At 44.8% G+C, this 25,446-nt stretch overlaps 1 protein-coding gene across 1 annotated transcript in view; it reads right to left on the bottom strand.

The window, feature by feature from the left end:
* The window catches only part of GALNT10 (polypeptide N-acetylgalactosaminyltransferase 10), a 133,455-nt gene extending 130,785 nt beyond the window's left edge, over positions 1–2,670 (bottom strand). The window contains exon 1 of the mRNA XM_075068191.1: positions 2,426–2,670. Within this exon, the coding sequence (XP_074924292.1) occupies positions 2,426–2,575 (150 nt within the window). The 5' untranslated portion in view covers positions 2,576–2,670. The remainder of the gene's footprint in view (positions 1–2,425) is intronic.
* Between the last annotated feature and the right edge of the window lie 22,776 nt (positions 2,671–25,446).

The following is a 25,446-nucleotide window of genomic DNA, read 5'->3' as shown; positions in this document are numbered from 1 at the left end:
TAGTAATATTTCAATAGCAACCAAGATATCCTAGGGACTTCCCACACACATAGTAGGCTTTAGTTTCTGCCCTCTATAGTTTAGAGTCAAAACTAAAGACAGGTCAAAATCTGCTGACATTTTTGTCATGCATCAAATAGGTGTTAAAATATTAACATTAATAAGATACAGAATATGAACTCCACTGTTCAATAAGGATAACATGAGATTCTTACATATGGAAAACTCAAAGATATGGGGGAAGGGAGAGAGAGGGCAATAGTGGCAGACCACCTCAAAGGAGCTTCACAGGCTCACTGCTAATCCAAGATTAAGGCAATTCTACAGTGATGATTCTGAAAGATCAAAAGAAAAAAGGAATTTAGGATAATTCTCACCATATTTTCAGCCTTTAAAAACTTAGCTAGAAAATTATCTTATGTCCCAATCAGAAGTTAGAGACTCTCTTTTGCATAAAAGCCAGCTTCCTTTTCCTCCCACACATTCTCCAACAGGTCACATGATTTTACATCGCTCTCCTTTTGACAGAATATCAAATTACATGAAGTTATAGAGCAATGGCCAGTTTGACCTGATTTTTATAACCAAAGAGTTCTACAAAAAAAGTCACTGCATGCAACCAAAGTGCAGGTATAAGGCAGCAGCAACAACTCCAAACATTTAATATTCACTATGCAGATTTCTTAAAAAACTCTGCAGATTTCAGAAGTCATGTATGTTTTATATAAGCTGACACGGAGAGGTCCCCTTCATTATCAGCTAAGAACACCACAAGGACAGGACTATAACCACGCCTGTATCGCTATACTGTATTGTAAAGGTTTCTACCAAGTATTTGAATCTTAAAAATTATTTCTTTTTGGGAGGGAATCGCAAATCTCCAGTTGGAGTCTTCCTCGGAGAGTTCTCTCTCTTCCTCACTAAAGAGCAGCTAGGATCCCAAGTTTCTACACCTTCATGGCACAGTTGCAATGGCAAGCCTCCAAAGAGGTAAAGAGTTAGACAATTAAGAGCATAAACTATTCTGAACAAAGACAGCCTTGCAAAGGAGAAGCTGAACTGATTTGATAATTCATACTCCTCAAGTCCCAGTCCTTCTTAATGACACAAAAACAAACCAAGAATGGGACAAAGAAGGGAACTCAGACTATGACAATCAAGAAGCGAGGAAGCTTCACTCAAGCCAGATAAAGCTACTTTGACACTGAACAGTCAGGTACCCAAGACACCCCCCAATTAAACAAAACTGCACGAAGAACAAAGGTGTACCTGCCCCCTCATCACTGCCACCTCCTTGGAAAGGTGAATGTGGCCCCTGTCTCCCGCTCCTTCCGAAAGGATAAGAAGAACATTCAGATGGGCCTCCCCCATTTCTAACTCTTCCAGAGATATGGGAATGGAGGCACCAGGTGGCCACTGCTAGCCCCCTTCATCCTTCCCCCTAGGGAATATAGGAAAAGCAAGCAATATTTATTCCTCCTGCTGATCCTCACCTTTCTAGGAGGGCTAGAGAGAGGCAAAGTGGGGCACGAGACCCAACTACATTACCCTCACCCCATAAGGGAGGGAGAAATGGGGGGGGAGGGAGAAATGGGGGGCAGGGAGTAGGGAAGGATAGGGGCAAGCTCTTCATCCCCACCACCCATAGGGAGAATCAGGGAAGAGGAGCATCCCTCTTCCGCATCTTCCCAAATTCAGCCCAAGGACAGCCGGACCGCCGCCGCCACCACCTCCTCCATCCATACATTGTATACAGGAACCAGCCCCTATAGGGGCAGCAGCTTCCCCAACCCATAGGAGGCCAGCTGCTCCCATCTGCTCCACATAGGAACAAGCTGCTCCCTTCTGCAGCCATTCCCTTCCCTCAAAGACCACTGCCCCCCCAACCCCTATGGCAGGAGCCATTGCCTCCACGCTGCTATGCATTACTAACCCCCATGGAGCCGCTGTCCCCCACGCCCCTATAGGCGACTCCCCCCACCCTTATGGAGGGAGCTGCTGTTCCCCACATCCCCATAGGCAACTCTCCCCCAGGCCCCTATGGAGGGAGCCACTTCCCCCACACTCCTATAGGTGACTCCTTCCTCATGGAGCCACTGCCACCCACATCCCTAACACGACTCCCCTCAGCGAACCCCCGCCCCGCTCGCCCTACAGGCAACTCCCCCCACCCTCCAGCCTCTATGGCAGGAGCCACTGCCCCCACGTTCCTATATATGACTAACCCCCATGGAGCTGCTGTCCCCCAAGCCCCTATAGGCGACTCTCCCCCAGGCACCTATGGAGGGAGCAGCTCCCCCCACACTTCTATAGGCGACTCCCCCCATCGAACTCCCGCGCCCACCTCCCCTATAGGCGACTCGCCCCCCAGCCCCTATGGAGGGAGCCGCTCCCCCGCCGCCCCGGTCCGAGGGCTGCCGCTCACCTGCGCCTCCCCTTCGGCCGCGGCCCCCCCCGCGCCGCCCTCCAGCTGCCGCTCCCGGTAGAGGGACCAGAGCCCCACGTTGGGCAGGAAGACGAGGGCGGCCAGCGCCAGCCCCACCGCCTGCAGCAGCCGCTTCTGCTTCCGCCGCATCGGAGCCGCCGCCGAGCCCGACCCGCCGCCCAACTTTCCCCGCGCGCCAGCGCCGGAGAGCTCGGGCGAGCCGCAACTCCGGCACTTCCGCTCCGGGGGGCGGGCGCTACCACTCCCACCGCGGGGGGGGCGCTCACAGAGCGCCCCGCCCCCCCGCCGGCCACACCCACCGCACCGGGCTACCGTGGCTCGGGCTCCAACGTCCGTCCCCTCCCCCGGCGTGTGTGAATGGTACCGACCGGCCTCAAGCCGCCGTTCCGAGTCCGGCGCTGCAGAGCTGATGGTGAACTGGGGGCAAAAATTGCGGGGGGCAGGAGTTACTGGTGGGGTCGGTCCCTGCGCTCCCGAGTCCCCCAAACCCGCGCACCCAGCAGGGGCTGAGCAAGCGGCAAAGGCTGAGGTTACAATGCGGTGCAACGGAGCAAAGTGTTAGGCGTTTAGGAGGTGCACGATGCAAAGCGCTGGGGGGCAGGAGTGCAAAAGGCGAGAGGTGCCCGGGGTGTAGGACTGCAAAGGGCGAGGGCTGCTAGGAGTGCAAGAATTCAAAAGGCTCGGGTGCAACGGAGCACAGGAGAAAAGGCTGAAAGAATTCAATAGTGCAAAGAGTAGAGGTTCAAGATGCGACCTAGTGCAAAATGTTGGGGTGCAAAGGATCCAGGGGTTCAAAAGGCTGGGGGTACAATAGCCTGATCTTCAAACATGCTGATCTCCCAAACCAACTCACAGGGAAGTTAGTGGGGGACATAGCTGTTCAATGCCTCCAAAGATTAGGAATAGACAAAGGTGCAACAAAGTGGAGTTAGACGTACAGTGTTGCAATGATCTATTTTGAATTGGTGGAAAAGTGCAGACAGGACACATCAAGAGTTAAATGTACAACAATGCAGTTAAATAGACCAAAAAAGAGAGAGATGTGCAATGGAGCAAAGAGTTGGCTATGCTGTCTTTTCACCATTAGCTCCTTGCACAATTACTGAATTAATTGTGCCTGTGGTGCAGATACTCATTTTGTTTGCCAACAGCAGGTTTTTTTAATTCACTGTTTGCCTGCTAGAGTTTAACAGTTGAACATTCTTATTTTGTCTTTATAGACTAGTTAGTAATTATAGGCATATTGAGGGGTTGAGAACGTCTCTCTCACACCCACTAGGAAATGTAAATAAGCTTCATTACCATAAAAGTTATAATGTAAAACTAGTTTTCTGTGAATCTGAAAACAACATACTTTGTTAACGTAGTAATTAGGATTCTGGGTTCAATCCCTAAAGCAAAGAAATTCAAAATTTACACTTTATTCATGTGTGCTGTAATATTTAGACACAGCAAAGATGAATTTAAGGTAGAGCTAAAAACCTTAACTGCTTGCTTTTATGAATTTATCCATTTCTGAACATGTAACTTCTTTTGTTATTGGTGTACGTTTTGTTTTTGCTTCAGCAGCTGTGGCAATTCAGACCTTACAAAGTTGCACACAATAATATTTCCTTTGCACCTGCAGATCACTTAGCATATAAATGCCAGATTCTGAGCTCCTTGCCCACTTCTCCTGCTGAATTACTTCTTGAAGTCAGTGGGAATTGCATGTGTGTAGATAAATGAAGACAGATGGATACTCAAAAAAACACCTTAAAAAAGTTGTTGTACCTGCACTATACCCCTGCTCCTTCAACTGGTTCTGCCTGGGCAGAGAAGATATGCATATGGACCAACTGTAGGATCAGGCACTCTTTTCTTATTACATTAAAAAATATTACCCTTACAATTGCAAGGGACTAACTAGCATCAGTGCATACTGCTGCCTATTACTGGATGGAATCAGAACTGCTTAGCTTCATGTTGTAAGATTTATATTGCAAACAGCTAATGGACATTCTTCTTTAGCTCAGAGTGTACAGACTGTGCTTTTGGATACAGGCACATCTAAATTCTCTGCCTGCTAGTCCCATTAAATCCTGAGTGGCCATGGTGTGTAGCATGGTGTCAAGTGTCAGGTTCTTAGATGGCCCCAACTTTACATCAGTTTTAATAATATTCAGTGGCATTACAGCTGACCAGTTTGCAGCATTTGTTTTAACTCTGAAGCAGATTCAAATGACTAAGGATAACAAAACAAAAACAATGGGCTGCAGAGTGACATCCTACACCAAATTTCATCACAGAGCAAATGTGTATGATAAAACTAAACTGTGTGAAGACAGGGAACATAGTAGAAATGACTATGTGACTTTTAACTGTAATGGTGTGGCCAAGACATCTATAACCACTATGAATTGGTGGGGGAAGCTGATATATTAATTGCTTATGAAAGATCGGATAGAATCCTTTAAATTAGTACCCCAGTGGAAGTAAACATACCAATGAAGTGATAGTCCCAAAAGTGGAAACTCATAGGAATACACTGTAAGTAAACATTCACTTACTTGTAATGCATGTCCTTAAAAATAAGCAATTTACAAGCATGAAGCACATTACAGTATTTAAGATGTATGTGTCTGATAGCAATAATACAGCAGCAGGGGAAACAAAGAGTCAGAATCATCCCAAGGGCTTAAATAGTGCCTACGGTTCTGTGCTGGGCTTTCTGCATTGGAATAAATTGCACCCAAAGTGCATAAAGCTCCCACACCAAACAGAATCACAATATCAACTTACTGTAAACAGGTTTAGAGGAAACACTGTGTGCCATTTTAACAGACATCCACAACTTACTGTGCCATTAATCCATTGGCTGATGATGTTATTGACATGCATGATTGCCTCAAATCAGTCCTCTGGCGATAGTCCCAATTAAAAAAGAATGCTCTTTATCAGGGAATCAAATGGATTCTATAATACCATAATTTAAATGATTTATAATCATAAAACAGCAGTCTAAAAATGCAACAGAACTTCCCCAAAACAGTGAGTTGATTCATTTCTTAAATTAAGCGCAAACAACCAACAGAATGATGAAGCTTCACTGCAAGCATAACAGCAGTAAAGCTAGGCTAATGCAAATATCAGATCTGTGGCAATACGATTTCCTGCTGGGGTTACAGCTAAAGTAAATATCAGGTTTCTTGCAACTTAAGATCTGATGCTACGTTTTTATTTCCTACTATAACACAAAAATCTATACAAAACAAAAACGAAAATCTGTTTTCTTCACCCATCCTTCCCCTCATGAAAGGATTTAAACTTAAATTTATTGTATAATCCACTAGGTGGCACCTTCCAGCAGACTTCAGCTTCATTATGTGGCAGCTAAATTACCAAGGAAAACATTTAATTTAGAGAGCCATGTTACAGCTCCTAAGTCTAATTCAGGGGTCAGCAACCTTTCAGAAGTGCTGTGCCCAGTCTTCATTTATTTACTCTAATTTAAGGTTTCACGTGCCAGTAAAGCATTTTAACGTTTTTAGAAGGCCTCTTTCTCTAAGTATAGAATATATAACCAAATTCTGTAATGGCTTGCCAGTTACAGAACCAGTTTCTCCTCCCTTGGTTTTCACACCTCAGCTGCTAGAACAGAGCCTCATCCTCCCTGATTGAACTAACCTCGTTATCTCTAGCTTGCTTGCTAGCATATATATATATACCTGCCCCTGGAAATTTCCACTACATGCATCTGACGAAGTGGGTATTCACCCACGAAAGCTCATGATCCAAAATGTCTGTTAGTCTATAAGGTGTCACAGGATTCTCTGCTGCTTTTACAGATCCAGACTAACACGGCTACCCCTCTGAAACTAAACTATTGTTGTATGTAAAGTAAATAAGGTTTTTAAAATGTTTAAGAAGCTTCTTTTAAAAATTAAATTAAAATGCAGAGCTCCCCTGGCCAGGACCTGGGCAGTAGGAGTGCCGCTGAAAGTCAACTTGTGTGCCGCCTTCAGCACACGTGCCATAGGTTGCCTACCCCTGGTCTAATATGTAGTAAGGCAGCTTGTACTTTCATTTTAATCTGCTCTCAGAATTTGTCACTGGCTTATTTCTTGCTAGAAATGTCAGTGTTTCCATTAAAGAGACACGGTGGGGCGAGGTAATATCTTTTCTTGGAGCTCACCCACCTTGTCTCTCTAATATCGTGGGGCCAACACCACAGCATGGCATACAACATTTCCAATTGTCCCTTTATATAAAGGGACACAAATCCAGGAATTCACTTTTCTTTGGTCTTTTCAGCTAAATGTATCCTTTTATCATCACTGAACCCCTTGCTGAATAATGCATAGTTACTAAAATTGTACAACAATAGAGAAAGATGTACATGGCACTTTCTGCCTGAGGATTTGGGTTACAAAACTGCAGTGCCTCTTAGTGAAGACTGCAGTACTATTAACTGGCGTGTGTTTCCGTACGCACTCTTATAACAGCATGCACATTCTTTGGCTTCTGCAAAAACTCTTTTAAAGTGGTTGTGGCACAACATATTGTCTTGCAGGTAGTAGGACTCAGTTCTGCCCTTGGCAGAATATCCTCTTTATATAGAGATATGACAGTGACAAAGTTTGACTTAATTAAAAACAAAAATGTATGCTCTGCTCTATATTTAGATTTAGGAACCTGCATGTTAAATTAAATGTTTGCATCATAAATTGATTTCAGTGGCGTTACACTGGTTTTAACAGACAGCAGAATTTGTCCTATGCTGTGTGTAGATCAATATTTGGTACGTGAGTGTCTTGCTTTCCAAATTACTAAATCAGCTAAGAAATCTTGATGAAAATGAAGTCAGTCAGTTTGTAAACACTCTGGAAGTGAACACTCATTTTAGAATGAAATCTAACTCCAGCATCTGAAGTTGTCTATTCTTATTGAAACCCTGTGAAGTTAATGGAGTTATTCAGGTGTAAATGAGAACAGATTTTAGCTGTCATGGCTATTTGAATACACGAGCCAGAAGAATTATTTTACATTATCATTAGTTGGATAGTGGCGATTCATACATGTGATACAAAGTGTGCAAGAAAATGTGTGTATAGATGTTGAGTACCATAAAGCAATCAGTACTATTCCTCTTCTGTTAAACCACACACACAAAAATGCAAAAAGCTCAGGTCCCCCTGAGTGTAAATCAGTGTAGCTCCGCTGAAGTAAATGGACTCATTTATACCAACTTAGCGTCTGGCTCCAAAATCTACGAAGTGAGAAAAGAATGTCCTAGATCTTATGTCTGAGAAAAGTCCCCCCTCCCTCCCCGAAAGGCTGAATTGAGCATCTTTGAACTCTGCTAGTGTCATTCCTGACTGGCCAACAGGTCACTGCAGAGTACTGTAAAAATGTAATCAGGCGGCTGTGTTTTGCCCTCATCATGTTTCAGCACTCCAGACAGCTCCTGGGTCACATGGATATCTCTGGGTTTCACATGGGTCAGTTTCTTGTTCCAAGTCTCTGCTTTGAACCCTTTTCCTCCCTGCGAGATCATATAGTCCACATTTGATCGCTGAAATAAAATCGTATCAGAAGTCTTTCATTGGAACTAAAATCAACTTAACTACCTAAGAGAGCAAAAATTGGGCTTTTCCAGAGCGCTTACAAGACATGGCTCCAATCAAGCCACTGTCTCTGCATGAGTAGATCCCTGCTTCTGCCCAGAGCTAGTGGCAGGATTAGGGTCTGATACCTAATCAGCAAACACTGGTCTAGAAAAGGGACCTGTCCAAGTTGCTCCCTGACTGCTGCATTTCATTATTTCCCTGGGCACCTGCATCCCCATATCCTTGCCAAAAGGTGGAGACACAACTTCTCTAAGATCAGTTTGTTCTAGTATAGAGTGATCAGTTCTTATTTTGCAGACCCAGTTTTGCCATTGATTCACTAAAGGTCACAAAAATAAAATACCGTCCCATTCTTTAGCGTAGTATCCCCACGCCCTTGCCCTGGGTATTGGGGGCTGGATCTCAGCTCCCAAACCCCTCTGTATTTCACTTACGTAAAGCCAGCATACTCAGGCTCTATGCAAGTGGAGCGCATTGCTCCAAGAATAAGGGGCCTTGTTTTATGGAATAAAGTTGGTTGGCATGGCAGATAGAACTCCCCCAGAGGAGGACAAGCTTATTGTTTTATTCTCCCTAACTGAGTTTAACTGCAGTTTTGGGAGCAATAGAGCTCAAGTTTTTGACCCCCTGCGTGTAGCATGTTAGGGATTCATTTGTGACATGTGAAATGGACATGGCTTTCTATGTCTGTAAGAACAAAGAATACAGGTGTTCAATCCATAGCTGGAAATTGAAATTGTGTATCTAGCTGAGGCACAGTTGCAAAAATCAAACACCATTTGCAGCTCTTTTTGCTCCAGTGTCACCCTCCCTCTGGTGGATTTTACAAAATGGTGCCATGAGCTCCTCCAATAGAAAGACAACGTTCTGTACGCTTCATCAAACCTGTGATGCTGTGCCTGAGACCAGAGGGAGTTAGGGAATATTGTTCAGCAGCCATGAGACAAGGCCAGAAGAGCACTGCAAATATGCAAGTCGGATTATGTGCAGCGCCCAGGGATGGCATGACGGCATGGAAACTGCAGGTGGAAGACACCTAAGATGTCACCATTCTTCCATCCTCCATCTATCTAGTCTATTTCCCTACAGGGCAGGGACCATCTCATAGTATGGACCAGATCATTGTCTTGGCTATGTGCCTGCATAGGTGAATAAGGAATGTAAGGAGCCTGGTTACTCCCCAGCACGCGCCATGTGGGAGAACAGTCACTGCTAGGCTGCTACTTCCCATCCTGTGCAGAAGGAATGGGAGTGGGCAAAACCTGGGCACCCTGCCTGTCCCTGCCCCTCCACCCACCATGCTGGCCAGCACAGCTGTGATGACTTGCATAGGAGGAAGGAAGAGGCAGCAGCAGGGACCAAGATGTCACTCAGTCACAATTGGGTCCCATCTCTGTTTCTGGGGCAATGCAGCTACACACTGCTGCTGACGCAGGGTGGACGGCAAAGTGCCAGTCCAGCCCTGTACAGTGCCCAGCACAATGGGGCTCTGATCTTGGCTGGAACCTCTAGCGCTACGATAACACACCTACATTACTAATATGTCTGGCTTGCCCAGCTCTCACAGACTGCTAGCTCATTGTATAAAATAGGATGGCGCGCACACACACGCACCCTACCAGCTGCTGACTTTTTCACCCCGATGTATTGAATGTTCAGCTCCGCACTGGTTATTTTTGGATATGTTTTGCTGCTCTGGCACTGGTTTTGCTTTTCTGCACATCTCACGTTTTTTAAAACTAGGAAAGCAACACAGTTTGATCTGCCACAAAGTATAACAGGGCTGCCACTGACTGAGCAGTTCTCTTTGCAGCAGCCTCATAAGAACAGCCAGACTGGGTCAGATCAAAGGTCCATCTAGCCCTGTATCCTGTCTTCTGACAGTGGTCAGAGCCAGGTGCCCCAGAGGGAATGAACAGAACAGGTAACTGTCAAGTGATCCATCCCCTGCCACCCATTCCCAGCTTCTAGCAAACAGAGGCTCGGGGACACCATCCTTGCCCATCCTGGCTAATGGCCACTGATGGACCTGTCCTCCAGGAACTTATCTTGTTCTTTTTTTAACCCTGTTATAGTCTTGGGCTTCACAACATTCTCTGCCTTCCTCCATTCTCCCTCTTCAGGGTCCCCACAGCTTCCTACAGGTCCAACCAGCCTACACTTTGAGTTCATTCAATGCCCATCAATGGGTCCTAACAGTCCCACCAACGAAGTCCATCACTGCAATCCAATGGTTTGTACTTGTCTCTGGCTCTTCTGCCATCCGCAAAGAGCTTGTCCCCTGCTACAGCCTGCTCTAGTCATCTTTCTTGGCTCTCTCCCCCTGCAGTTTACTCTTCTGGTTCTGGCTTCCTTCTCTTGCCAGTGTCTCATCTGTTCTGAGGGAGAAGGCAATCTATATACTGCCCTCCTCCCAATTGTCTGGAAGAGAGGGGAGCTCCTGATCCAGGGCCCTTTCAGGAACAGTGTCCTGGGGTTTTCCCCCATCCAACTTCTAATTTCTACGCCTGTTTCCTCTTTTCCACTTCCAGGCCATTCCCTGGGCCTTTGTTCAGTCCAGCTTTCTGGAACGGGGTCTTCTGGCCCCCTCTACTCTTAAAGGGCCAGTATACCCCATTATTCAAACTTTACAGTGACACAAAGGGATGTTCTTTGCGACATTTCTTTCCCTGCCAGTATGGGTTGAGTTCAACTCAGAATCCGTGTGAGCCAAATTGATCGTTTTTATGATTAAAGACAAGGCAGCCTAGCACAGGAATTTGGTCACTTGTCAGGAGAAAAATGCTCTCACTGTTCAGTATCGTGGTATTTGCTGGCATGTGCTGCACTGTAATTCTAGCTAGGCTCCTTGGAAACTTAGAACTGATTATGATCGACACACTGTGCTGTGAAAATGCAAATGCATGAATAGCCCAAGGAGCAAGTAGAAATAAATACACTTTTTTTAAAAAGTTTCACGCTCTGAAACCATTGGTGTCTGCCCATCCGTTTCCCATCCTTCCACTGAAAACAACCGAGATGCTCCAAATTGAGTTGATTGTGTGAAAACGATCAGGTCTGAGGCAGTTGTCTGAGAAGCAATTGTAAAATGGAGTGTGGTGAAACTGGGCTTAGTCAATTCACATGATTACTATGAGATTTTTCTACTGATCTTCCTGGATTAGCATTGTTTATTGTATTAAAATAAATCCCAAAAGTCAATGTCAAAGGCTGGGATGGTTTTCTTTGAACAAACGCAGACTTCGCTTCCTGAAAATGAATGTTAGATTGGAATAAGCTTCATTCCCCCTCGAGTGGCCAAAATATCTAGGAAGCAAGTCTATGGTATCTATCTTTACAGAAGTTTGTCTCTTTAAAGGGGGCTCAAGTGGCTCTAATTTCCAAGGTCTGGTGGGACGATACAGGAGAGGCAGGGAATACCCCCAAAGCATATAAGTCTGTTGGAAGAAGAACAGGAATACTTGTGGCACCTCAGAGACTAACATTCATTTGAGCATAAGCTTTCGTGGGCTACAGCCCACTTCATCGGATGCATGCAGTAGAAAATACAGTGGGAAGATATATATATATACACACACACACACACACACACACAGAACATGAAACAATGGGTGTTACAATACACACTCTAACGAGAGTGATCAGTTAACGTGAAAGCTGCAGAGAATCCTGTGGCACCTTATAGACTAACAGACGTTTTGGAGAGTGCACTTTCGTGGGTGAATACCCACTTCATCAGACGCAGGTCAAGCAGTTAACGTGAGTCATTACCAGCGGGAGAGAAAAAAACTTTTTGTAGTGGTAATCAGAATGGTTTATTTGCAGCAGTTGACAAGAAGTGGTGAGGAACAGTGTGTGTTTGGGGTGGGAATAAACATGGAGAAATAGTTTTACTTAGTTTTCTTTTTGCTGATACAGACTAACAGCTGCTACTCTGAAATCTGTTGGAAGAGTTTCCTAAAGCATAACACTTTAATCTATTCCTGCCCTTAAATTAACTAGATAATTTTAGATGATTTCCGATGGCAGGCAGTAGTTGCTTCTGTCTAAGCTCAGGCAAAGCCTTCAAGAAAGAGGTGATGACTGCTTTTTCAGAGGGTAAATACAAAGATGGAATGCAAAAGGAAGGAACGGGAGAGCACTTCACTTTGTTCCATGTGTTACAAGCAGTTGTACTATCACAGACCAGGAATTTGCTCTTCTTGTGAAGAAGAAGTTCTTCTAATGTTTTCCCAGGTAATAACCAGTATCCCAAACTATTCCTCCCACTAATCTTGTGGGCTGTGTAGCAGGCATATAAATAATCAGATTGGGAGAAGTTCTCATTGAAAGTTGTAATTTGACTTAGTAAATTTAAAACAAGCGAGGGACTGTTACTAATTACATTTGTTTTTTATGGTAACACTCAACCAAGAATAGGGCTCCATTGTGCAAGGGGCTATGCATACACATAGGCAGAAACAGTCCCTGTCCCCAAAGAGCTTACAATCTGAATAGACAAGACAGAAAAAGAGTGGGCGGATAAACAGAGGCAGGAAATTATTTGCACAAGGTCAAATAGTCAGTGGCAAAGATGAGACTAGAACCCAGGTCTCCTGAATCCCTATCCAATGCACTATACACACTGACCTTGTCATAAGCAGAACAGACTCTGCCTTTGAAACCACAATAAAAATATACCCTTGGCCCCCAGAATGAACCACACACCTTGCAGGATGACATATCAGTCTGATTTAGCTCTATTGCTATATTTTTTAAAAGCAGCCATGAGTGTTTGTGCAAAACTAACAACGTAGCATAGTCTGGGTACAAGGAAATAGGAAGTTTCCTATATATAAGTCATCCAACTCACCTTGCTATTTTAATTTAAAAAAAAAAACCCAACAACTTGAAGCCACTTGTTGCTGTCCTTCAGTTTGGAATAGCGAATAATCCCTGTTTAGTCCACCTGCTCTGCATTCAGAGATGCTGCCTTACCTGGAATGAATCCAATTGATTCCAAAACAGGGAGAGAAGCTAGCCAGAATGCTGTAAAGTCACCCCAGAAAAACAGTAGCTCTTGCAATGATGCACTTACCGTTCAATCTTCTAGGCTAATATTTTCAAAGTTGCCTGAGGGAGTTGGAAGCCCACATTCAAATCTCCAGGCCTCCTTGAAAATGTCAGACTTAATTCTTACAATCCTGATCCTCCAACTACTTTCCAGTCCATTCACTCATGCATGAAACCCTTAAAGTCTTTGAAACTGAGCTTGTCAATAGGCTCAATTTTTTTCATAGAGATGAGCCTAAGTCTTAGAACCCAGAAATTTGCACCTGGTTAGAAGTGAATATCCACGCGGATTTGTGGCTTCTCTTTGAACAAATGTTTGCAAATATCTTGTGCAGCATCTACCTGTTTTGAAAGGGAAATTGCAGGAAATGTCTACTTCTCTTCCAACTCTTTGACTACAGACTTGTAGGTTAGTGGCACTGGTTCAACCATGAAGTCTTCAAGATTGATTTGTAACGGAAAAAGCATAGTTAGGTGATCAAGTTCTCCATCCAGACACTTTTTGCATAGTGTGATGAACACTGATTGCCCCATTAAAAAAAAACTCTCTGAAAGGGGAAAGAGAAGGACAATGAATTTTAAGCCAGCACTAAAATATTATATAACGATGAAGCTAGCTAGAAGAGGGAGAGGGGAAAAAAGAGCTGGTTACAAGAAAATTTAAGTGAAGTGAATGCAATCTTAAATGATATAGACAATGTCATCTTGAATTACTACACTCAGCCCCACCAAGGGAAGAGAACTAGGAGCTATAAAATGGAAATTGAGGAGAATCAAATTCAGAACAGATGTCAGGACATACTTTCCCAAGCGGGGGCATCATAATGTGTGGAATGACCTGCTAGACAAGGTTGTTGAAGATAAAACACCTGGGCCTTTAAAGAAACAATCAGACGGCATCAAGAGAGATTAGATATGGTTGTAAGTAGAGTACAAGCTTTGATGCTCCAAACGGCCCCTATAGAATCTGTTTGCTTTGCTTTTGTTGCTTACACTTCCTTTAAAAACATTCAATTACAAGACTTGATACATTTCGGAAAACTCACCATTAGCCTGTGTTGTCTCAGAAGTCTCCAAGCAGATCTGGAAGAACTCCCTTTAAGCAGGATATTCTGACTTTCAGAGTCTGTTAGCTCAAGGCCTCAGTGTCCCCACAACAGTGACCTGAATACAAGTTTTTTCTTATTAGGGGCTAGGCAGCAGCTGCCTGCCATTAGGACACAAGTCCCACCTTCCCTCAGCTAATCAGCTACATCTTCTAGGTGCTCTGTCTTGCAAAATTTGATTTCTGGGTTTCTTGCCTTTTCTAGATAAGCACTTTGTGGCTGAAGTGGCTGCTAGCAGGTGTCTGAAGTATCTGACTAGATGGCACAGACACTGCCTCTGTTGATTGGTTGCTTTAGCAGGGAGAAGGCTCCCCTTCGTAAAATAGGTCTGCTCCACATCCTCAGGTGCTCACGAGTCAGGAAAAAAAAGTCAGCCTCTTTCTCTTTTATATTTGTCTTTAAAAAGAAAGACAAAACCTTCTTTGTAGGAGAAGAAAGGCAGCACAAGTGAACAGTGAAAACAAAAGAAAAATATGTTTAGATGGAGAAACATCCTCATGTGATTGTTATTGTGACTTGGTTGGATTCTGGAAGGTTATGCGAAATTTTGACACTCACAAGATACACCCATACCCTGTTTGCCTAGGCCCAGATCCTCGGCTGGAACTCCCTCCTATGGAGCATTGATAATTGACACCATCTGAGGATCTGCCCCCTAAACTACAGCACCTCACCATCTCCTTGTCCTACTTGTTTCCCCTTTATCCCCATCTAGTGTTTGCCATTTTGTCTTCCTTGTCTTAACCTAGATTGTTAGCTTTGCAGGGGAAGGACCTTCATAGCACTGGGCACACTTAGGATACTATGTAAAGAAGTCACAATAACAGTAATCCTGTTAGGACAGGAGAGAGGAGGAGGGAGAAAACAGTGGCGGAATGATCGGGTGAATGGCAAGATACAGCTGGGTAAATGGCAGTGTAGCAGTCTGAACAAAGATATAATGTTGATCCTCCCTGGTAGCTCTGACTTCTGGGCTAAGATGTGATAACTCACAGAAACTTTCAGAAGAAAAGGGAGTATATGGAGATCTGTTGCGTCCAACAATGATGTCATGATATCATGTGTGTTCTCATGTGCTGTATAGTCCGATCCGTGAGGAGCAAGATCATGAACAGATGTTACACAGGAAAGTACGGGCTCCCACTGAAGACTTGACATAATGCTTGGCCCATTTTTCAATCAGTTATTTTGTGTCTGTCTTCTTCAAAGCGATTACAACCTTTACTGTCTGTTCCTGGCTATGGCTTCAAAGTTATTAATATATATGCCGCTAGAGGGGACATTCTACTTAAACAAGTCTGAAGCATTTTCATTGTCCATCCCTCCTTTACTTTTTGAATTCCAGCTTGTCATGGAAAACTTTGTTCAGGAGTCTGTCATCACCCATTCTGAGAACATCCCATATCCATATAAGCTGAGCATTGATGCTCATTGCCTTGATGCTGGTTGGTTTTGCTCTTTCAAGGAGGTGAATGTTTGGCATGTTATCTCCGCAGGGGGCCTTCAGAACACAGTGAAGTCAAGGCATATGAAATTTTTCAAGTTGCTTGATGTTTGCAATAAGCTGTCCATTTTTCACATCCCTGTCAGAGGGATGCTATCACTGCAGCATTGTACATCAGTGCGGTTGACAGTTCAGTGATGTGGTGGTTGCGTATCCCATGGCAAAATCATCCAAAAGCCTGGCTTGCTTTTTGTATTCTGCTTGATATTTCTTGATCCAGGGAGACATGACTGGAGATGGTGCTGCCAAGTAACGTAAAACGATTGACGCTCTTTAGTTCTATACCATCGATGAGGCTGTTTGGCTCAGTGGGAGTGGTTGTTGGGGCTTATTGGAAGAGGACTTCAGTTTTTTCCAGGCTGATGGAAAAAAAGTCCAAACTGTTTAGTTGCTTCTGAAAATTTGTCAGAGATAAGCTGTAGGCCACTTTCAATATGACTGAGTAGAGCACAAGAATCCGCAAAAAGGACTTCACGTCTGAGTTACTCGAGGATGTTTGTCTTTGCAGTAAGGCTTTGGAGACTTAAGTTTTTCCCATCAGTTCTGTCCCTTATCTAAGTGCCCTTTTGAATGTTGTCCATTGTGCAATTCAGAATGGTTGCAGTGAGGAGACCAAGAAGGGACACTGCCAGCACACAGCTTTGTTTCACCCCATTACAGTTGTCAGGAAAATCAGAGTTTTGGGGCTTGAACCTTAACTGGGTGAACAAGCTGAACTGTCTGGGAAGTTCCCAGGACTTGCATATAGTGTACGCAGAAATGTTGCCTTTTCCAACATGGATCTAACAATTTTCTCCCGAGCCTGGCAGCAAGGTATACTGTGACCTCACCTGGTGATTTTGGTTTCTGTTTTACTACATCAACAGAAACTTAAACTTTTACACTCTCTTACCTCATGTGGAACCATCATGCAAACAAGGTGGTAGATGTTATTAGTCCCTGTCAAAATCCCTTTTGCAGTCAGTACTGGAGATGACTGCTCTTTAAATATGATGCAGAGATGCCAGCTTCCAGGCACTCAAGCATTTTCAGCTTTTCAGTCTCTCTGGATATTGGCACCTTTTTGCCTTGTTCCAGATGAGGCTTTGGAATGCAAGGGATCTTTGTTGCAACACCATCCACTCCCACACATGGTAACTTAACGCTGCCTGCTGGACAATGTCCTCATATCTGATTATCTTGAAAAGGTTTCCTTTGCTCTGCTGTAGGTGTGTCACTCCAACTGCTGGATTCTCCAGAAGAAGGCAACATTTCCTATCTGGGATCTAGTACGTACCAAGTTTGTGACCAGCCTTTCACCCCAGGAGATCAGCATTCATATCCCAACTCAGGGTCTGATCCAAATGCATTGAAGTCAGAGTGAGTCTTTCTACTGATTTCAGTAGGCTTTGGATCAGGCTTTAAGGACAGAAATAGGGTGGGATTTTATGACAATACAACAGGATTATTCTTGTAATTTAGCACTGGGGAATAATTGACAGACATTACAATTTTCAGGCATGACTCTTTGTGTGCTTGTAGACAGTAGCTATTTGTGTTATCAGTTACCTATGTACGCAGCTCATCAGATTACTAGCAATTTGTGTACCTCGAGGCAGGTATGATTCTGGCTAAAAGCAATGCTGATACTGTAGCACTTGTAAAATATTAACCAGCTTTAGCACAGCCAGCAGGTACTAAAGAAAACCAGCTGCTATTGTGAGGTGACTGTGGTTCTGTGTCTTGGACCCTGAGGACATGCTCAGTTGTCTTCCCTTTGTGAAATGCCAAGTCCAGCCCTTCGCACAGGAATTAGATTTACCCAGTGATCCTGCTAGTTTAGTCCCCTCTGAAGCATACTGCTGATGAGAGGACACATTTATACAGTAAGAGATGCCAGTACTCTTACCTGCATGTGTAAAATGAGTGGAGTAATCACTTGGAAAAGGAGAAAGTGGAGAAGATTTCCTTTAGTTTACTGTAATCAGATAGATTTGGAGAAAGGTCACTTAACAACCTGGGCCAAATTAACATGAACACAGGCTACTGGACTCAATTGGCCACTGGGCTGATCGGCTATGGCAGCCCCTGTCTCTGACAATGGCCAATACCAGCTACTTTGGAGGCAGGTGCAAGAAACACTGTAATGGACAATTATGGAAACAGCTGCCCATAGGATAAGTTTCTTTCAATTCCCACATCAGCTAGAGGATGGCTTATATCCCAAAGCCAGAGGTTCCCATCTCTTATATTTTTTTATTCAGTGCTATGTCTCAGTCGTTCTCATTGTTTATATAAGCAGCAAAGAGTCCTGTGGCACCTTATAGACTAACAGACATATTGGAGCATGAGCTTTCGTGGATGAATACCCACTTTGTCAAATACAAATAAAATAGACTGTTTCAGATGCATCCGATGAAGTGAGTATTCACCCACGAAAGCTCACGCTCCAATGCATCTGATAGTCTGTAAGGTGCCACAGGACTCTTTGCTGCTTTTTCAGATCCAGACTAACACGGCGATCCCTCTGATATTGTTTATATAAATATCCCCAACCATTTTTGAACCCTGTTGAGCTCTCAGCCTCCATGACACTTGTGGCAGTGAGTGCCACAGGTTAACTGCATGCCATGTACATCTGTATTTCCTTTTACTGGTTTTCAGTTTGTTCCTTTCAGTTTCATTAAACATCCCATTATTTAGCTGGAGATTGGTCTTGCTTTGAGCAGGGGGTTGGACTAGATGACCTCCTGAGGTCCCTTCCAACCCTGATATTCTATGATTCCTTTACTACGATAGATGGTAAATCTGAGCACCACATGAATTCCCTTGTCTAGACCAGTCATTATGGGGTACAGCTGTATCATGGCCCCCTTTATTCATCTCCTCTCTATGGTAAACAGTGCTGATCTTTGCACTCGCTCTTCGTACAGGCATCTTTCCATGAGTAAAGGATTGGGGCCTGTCTCATAGCATCCTCCTCCTACCAGACCAGGTTTTGCTCTGGACAAGCCAGCTCACTCCCTGGGGTCATTGTGTCTGAGCTATCTCTCAGAATCCAGGGAAGCAGTTTACAGCTGGGCTAGTTGTTTTATTTTAAGCCTTCTTAACCAAATAAATCAAAACCTAGCAGATTCTTCCCTCAAAGTCTGTGCAGGCCGAGCAATCCCTTCTCCAAATCTGTCTCACACATCAGTCACTTCAGCAACCCAGACTTTCCTGGCTCTTACCTCAGAGCCTCTGTGATAAAGGACTTTACACAATCTCCCTTCTGTCCATTTGGTTTCTGGAGCAATTCCTCTCTGCAGTAGCTCCAGCTGCAGTCCATTGGGAGCATGGCTCCAGGTCCCTCAGCTTTCTAGAAGGTATTGCTGTCTCCCTGCTCCATTTCCTGCTGCCCTCTTTTATAAAGTTCAGCTAATTAAGTTCCAGCTCTTTTCTCAGGTGCAGTGGTCAGAGCTAATGAGCCAGCCAGCTAGCTGCAGGCCTCTGACCCTGGAGGAATGGTATCCCTTATATCTTCACACTTTGGTGCTAATCGTTTTCATCACCCAGCTCTGGACCCCTTCTATTTCTGCTATATATTTTTTGCAATAGGCTGAGCAGAACTGAATACAATATTCCACCTGGGGGCATGCCAGCAATTTATAGAATGGCATCAGGATTATTTTCTATCCCATTCTTTATCTGTCCTAGTAATATTTGGTTTGTTGCACAGAGACCAGATGTGGTCTGTGCTTTGAGCTAGATGTGCTCTCGCTCTCTGGCCATGGCTACATTAGACATTTCAAAGCGCTGCCCCGGCAGCGCTGCGGGAGCGCTGCCACGGCAGCGCTTTGAAGTGTGAGTGTAGTCAAAGCCGCAGCGCTGGGAGAGAGCTCTCCCAGCGCTGCTTGTAAACCACATCCCTTATGGGTGTAGCGTGCAGCGCTGGGAGCCGCTTTCCCAGCGCTGCCGCCCTGATTACACTGACACTTTACAGCGCTGCATCTTGCAGCGCTGAGGGGGGTGTTTTTTCACACCCCAGTTGCAGCGCTGTAAAGTGCCAGTGTAGCCATGGCCTCTGTTTCATACTGAATATAAAATAAAATAAATAGAAGTATGGAGGTGAAAAGTGGGAATTGCTTCTTAAACTGCGGCCTGCAAAGCATATGGAAAAGACAATGGACGCACCCATAATCATAAACCATTCCAGTAGCTGCTAGCTGAGCCAGTGCTGGTCATAACAACGCTGAAGCAGAGTAGGGATGCTTAGCGCATGGCTACACTTGCAGATGTAGAGCGCTTTGAGTTAAACCAGCCTTCGGAGAGCGCAGTAGGGAAAGAACTGCCATCTGTCCACACTGACAGCTTCAAGCGCACCGTCGTGGCCACATTTGCAGCACTTGCGGCAGCATTGGGAGCAGTGCATTATGGGCAGCTATCCCAGCATGCAAGTGACTGCAACATGCTTTTCAAATGAGGGGGTGGGGAGTGTGTATGTAGGGGGAGAGAGAGTGCGTTTTTGGGGGGCTGAAAGCATGTCAGCATGCTGTCTTGTAAGTTCAGACAGCAGCAGAACCCCTCCCTCCCCTCACCTCTCTCTCTCACACACAGCATTCCACATAATGGCTGATTTGTCTTGGAGCAGATAAGCAGCCGGCTGTCAGAAACAGCGCTTTCAAAGGGCATATCCACATTCCTACAGTGAGTTCAAAACAATGACAAGAGTTGCCACTTGACTTAAGGGGATTATGGGACATTTCCGGAGGCTGATCAGAACACAGTAATGCAACACCTCGTTCACACTGGTGCTGCGGCGCTCCAGCGGGGGCACAGCAAGTGTTATTCCTCTCGTCGAGGTGGAGTGCCAGCAGCGCTCTAGCTGCGGAGTCAGAGCGCTCTACGTGCCTTGCCAGCGTGAACGGGGAGTGAGCTAGTGCGCCTGGGGCTCCTTTTTTGCCCTGTAATTTGCAAGTGTAGCCAAGCCCTCAGTGTGCTAGCTAGAAGCTTTCTCCAGCTGACCGCTAGTGACTGAGCTCTGAGAACGAGCTGAGAGGGCTGGGCGCTGAGCATACTCCCTCATTAAAACTCATGTTGGAATGAATGGAAAACTGCCATTCAGCGTCCCTTGGACTTTGGATTTGGATTGTGAGCAATGGTAGCTAATGCAGTTAGTGAAGGCGGCAGGCAGCTACACCCATGTTTGAAGGAAGCTCCTAATGCGTGTTGGCTGCAACAGCAGGGGAAGTGAACAGCCAAGACAAGCCAAGCCTGTTACAGCTGCTCCTACAAATCAACTCCAGCCCTCCTCACTGAGGCGACTCAGTTGACTTTAATGCTTTCCTATCTGACTTTGTTGCTTTCCATTCCAACGGCAGATTTTGTTTATTAGCTTTTTCTGTGTTTATGGCTCCCCAAGCCAAGTCGTAAGTGGAGATTTCAGGAAACATCTGTGATGTGTGAAGTTGCCCCAAATCCTTCAGCGCATCTGCTTTAATTTCCTCTGGCTCCCTATGCTCCCCTCAGCATAGTCTGAGTCCTAACTGCCCCCTTTTATCATCTTCTGCCCCATGACTCAGAACGTCATGGATGTGCAGCAGGGCAGTTGGTAACTAGTTCCAAGCTCTCGCCCCTTGCCTTGGGGTGGAGACCCCTCCTATGGCCTTTGGGAGGCAGAAATTCACCCAGAAATCATTCTATCACCTTTAGTAACAAACTTTTATCAATTAACAGAGCCCCTCACTCACTGAGCAGGGGCTTCCTTGCCTTTGGGCTCTGGCTGATTCTTCCAAGTGGTGCAGGCTCACAGTGGCCACACAGACAGGTTGCTTCCCAGGCCAGTCCCCAACCCTGAGCTCAGACTCTGGGCCTGCTGTGGTCCAATAGCAGGGACACACACCCAGCTCACACAGTCCCTTCTCAAACAGCAATGCCACTCAGAGGAGAGCTAGGAGCCAGAGTGAGGGAGGGTTTTCCTACCAGCTCTCTAGCCAACCCGGGCTCTGGGTGGTAGGGAGGGAAAGGCCTGTATCTTCAGTCTGCTTCTACCCCAGCTGGCCAGAGCTCAGGGCCAGCCTTCACAGCTCTACAGATGATCTGTGAAGCATGGATTCCAACACTTGGAACAGGCTTTCTTCCTGCCTGCCTCCCACTGCTAGAGAAGTTCATAAATAACAGCACTGTCCTGAAAGCTGGGTGTGACTCTCGGCTTTTCCTAGCATGTAGCCTCATTTGTTTCTTTCCTGCTGTGTCTGACCTATTCTTTCCAGCTGCAGCCCTTGGTTTCCCCCCATCCCACTGCTTGGCTGAAAAGCAGCCTTTCCTTTCATGATCTCTCTTTCAAAGCTATGCCCTCTTGGGCCTGTCTATGCCATCCCAGGATCTCACTGTGCATGGGGAATCATACAGGAAGTGCTGTGACGGAATAGACCCGTTTTCATATCCTACCCACTATTGCAATAATCTTTGTACAAAGTGTGTCTTGTAAGGAATCATTTGAAAACTGACAGTTTGTTGGTCAGTATTGTCCTGATAAAATATGTGGAGCAACATTGAATGTAAAGTTATAAGATTTCCCTGTATGATTTATTAACACATGTCCCAAACCCCACAGCCCAGCCCAAACAGAGGTTGGCAAGCAGGTCTGACCCAAACAAAGGAACATGGTCTCTGCTTAATTTGCATATAAGCAGTAAACAGAGTCATCAGGTAGGAAGGGAAACAAAGAAAGGGTAAACAGATGAGAAAAAGCCATCACGGAACATCCTTCCACATAGGTTCTTTGTCTCCTGGTGCCTAGCTGGAAATGTTTTACAAGAGGGGGCAAAGTATAAAAAGGAGGCACAAATGCCCCCCCCCTCCCTTCCCCCTACATTAACTGCACCCGAAGAGGCAAAGGAAGCATTTGTTGGACTTTGGGGGAGGGATCCTGTCCTACATAGACTGCTGAAAGCATGTAGTGAGAAACCTTGCTTGACTCTGATACAGTTTGTTAAGCTAGGCATTAGTAAACATTACAGCTTCATTTTTCTTCTAATCATTTCTGACTTTTATGCTTCATTACCTGCACTCACTTAAAATGTCTCTCTTTGTAGCTAATAAACTGTTTTTTCAGTTTCATCTCATCCAGTGTGTTTAAATTGAAGAGTCTAAATAATAATTTGAGATAATAAGATGGCATGTTATTCCCTTGGCTGGGACAGTGTGTGCGTGTGTGTGTGTTGGGTCACCCTGCAGTATAACGCAGGCTGGTGAGAGCCAATAGGTAACCTGAGTGTGACGGGCAGGCTGCAGTTACACAAAGGGGGCTGCTTGCATGCTGGAGGCTGTTTGTGAGCAGCCCGGGTCGGAACTGCTTCAGCAAGGCATTTAAGGCACCCAAAGTTTCAGGGCAGGGATGACACAGCTTCATATGAGTCTGGGTTGTACCTACTGTGCAGGCACTACAGTGGAACAGCTGCTGTGTGCAGCTGTGTCACAGTGATGCAGATGCAGCCTACGCTGCTGTCAGACAGGAAGGTATAGACTCCCACTGAGGATACGGCACGGCACTTGGCCCTTTCTTCAATCAGCATTTATAACATGTATCTGATATTTTTCTCTGTTTAGCTCAATCCTTGGCTGTGGCTTTGAAGTTATCAATACTTATACTGCATGAGGAGAGATTCTGCTTACGGGTGTCTTTGAAGCATTTACATTCACTGCCCTTCCTGCACTTTGAGGTTTAGCTCACCCCGGGGGACTTTTTTTGGGAGTCTGTCATCACCCATTCTGAGAACAGCACCTGTCCATATAAGCTGAGCTTTGATGATCATTGCCTCGATGCTGGTTGGTTTTGCTCTTTCAAGGAGGTGAATGTTTGACATGTTGTTATCTCATCAATGCACCTTCAGAATATAGTGAAGTCAAGACATATGAAATGTTTCAAGTTGGCTCCCATTAGCAATAAACTGTTCACGTTTCAACCCCTATAAAATCACTGCTGCATTGCATATCGGTATTGTTGACAGTTCAGTATCCTATGGCAAAGTCTTCCAAAAGCCTGGCTTGCCTTTTGTATTCTGCTTGATATTTCTTGATCCAGAGAGGCATCACTGGAGATATGCAAGAGTGCTGCCAAGATATGCAAAGCGATCGGACACTCTTTAGTTCTATATCATCAACAACGAGGATGTTTGGCTCAGTGGGAGTGGTTGATGGGGCCAGCTGGAAGAGGACTTCAGTTTTTTCCAGGCTGATGGTGAGTCCAAACTGTTTAGTTGCCTCTGAAAATTTATCAAAGATAAACTGTAGGCTACTTTCACTATGACAGAGTAGAGCATAAGGGCTTCACATATAAGTTACTCGAGGACGTTTGTCTTTGCAGTAAGGGTTTGGATACTGAATTATTTCCCATCAGTTCTGTCCCTTAGTGCCCTTTTGAAGGTTGTCCGTTGCATAATTCAGAAAGGCCACAAAGAAGAGGTCAAAAGTGACCGGGGCCAGAACATAGCCTTGTTTTACCCCATTAGATATGGGGAATGGTTTAGAGAGGCCACCAGTGGAGTACCTGACTGATCATGCCTTCGTGAAATTGACGTATGATATTAAGTAATCGGTGGGGCAGCCAAACTTTTCTAGAATTTTTCAGAGGCCATTTCTACTTGCCGTATCAAACACCTTTTGTATAACAATGAATACAGCCTACAGTTCCATGTTTCATTCATTTTTCCTGAATCAGCCACACAACAAAAATCATGTCTATGGTGCCCTGACCTGATCTGAAACCACATTGGGGGTCTCAGGTAGATGCTTGTCTGACATTGTTTCAGGAAGCTGATTGAGCAAAATACAGACGAGGGTTTAACACCTACAGATGAGATACCCCAGTAGCTTGTCTGACATTGTTTCAGGAAGCTGATTGAGCAAAATACAGACGAGGGTTTAACACCTAGCAGGGAGATACCCCAGTAGCTGCCACAGTCAGATTTGTTGTCTTTATAGTATCTTTATAGTATAGTGTCTTTTGTATAGTGTAACTATGATTGCATCTTTGATATCCTGAGGAATTTTCATAGTTTCCCAGATATCCTTAATAATTTCATGTAGATAGTTGACAGTTTTAGGGCCTGCAAGTTTATAAGATTCCAGCTGGTACCTTGTCTTTCACTGTTGATTTACCTGACTTTGTTTCTTTAATAGCTTTTTGCCCTTCCTTTGTGGTAGGTAACTGGGCAATTTTTCCATGCATGGGGTGCTGGATCAGTTCCTCTATCACCAGTGGGTTGCCAGTAGAAAAATGGTAGCTCAGTAAATTGCTGCACTGTCAGAGAGTCCCCTCTTGTCCTTAATTAAGGTAGAGGTATCTGAACTTTTTGAGCTGGTCCCAATTTCAATGCACCATAGATAGTCTTCAGGGAGTCATAAAACAACTTTGTGTTGTTAAATCCTGGTGTAATGCTGTATATCTTCTGCTTTCCAGTTATCACATAGAACATAAAGCCAGCTTTGAGCTGTGGCTTGCAGGTACTTGAACTTGTCTTTATTTTATGCTGCTTTTTTATCATTTTGCCAAAACATAAATGCATCATTCTTTTCCTTGAGGATCTTTGATTTCATCAGTGTTTTCATCAAACCAGTCCTGGTGGCATCTTTGAGTTTTACATAGAGTTTCTTCTGGGGCTTGAAGGATGGCCAATCTGAGTATATTTAACTTTGTGATTGCATTATTGGATGATGATGTAATGCTATCAGTTGTTTCCTCCAGGTTTTCCTGATGAAATGGATGTC

This window comes from Chelonoidis abingdonii, chromosome 7 (assembly GCF_003597395.2).
Source record: "Chelonoidis abingdonii isolate Lonesome George chromosome 7, CheloAbing_2.0, whole genome shotgun sequence".
In the NCBI taxonomy this organism is placed as follows: Eukaryota; Metazoa; Chordata; order Testudines; family Testudinidae; genus Chelonoidis; species Chelonoidis abingdonii.
The sequence above is the reverse complement of the archived record's forward strand: the minus strand, read 5'-3'. Positions and strand labels throughout refer to the sequence as shown.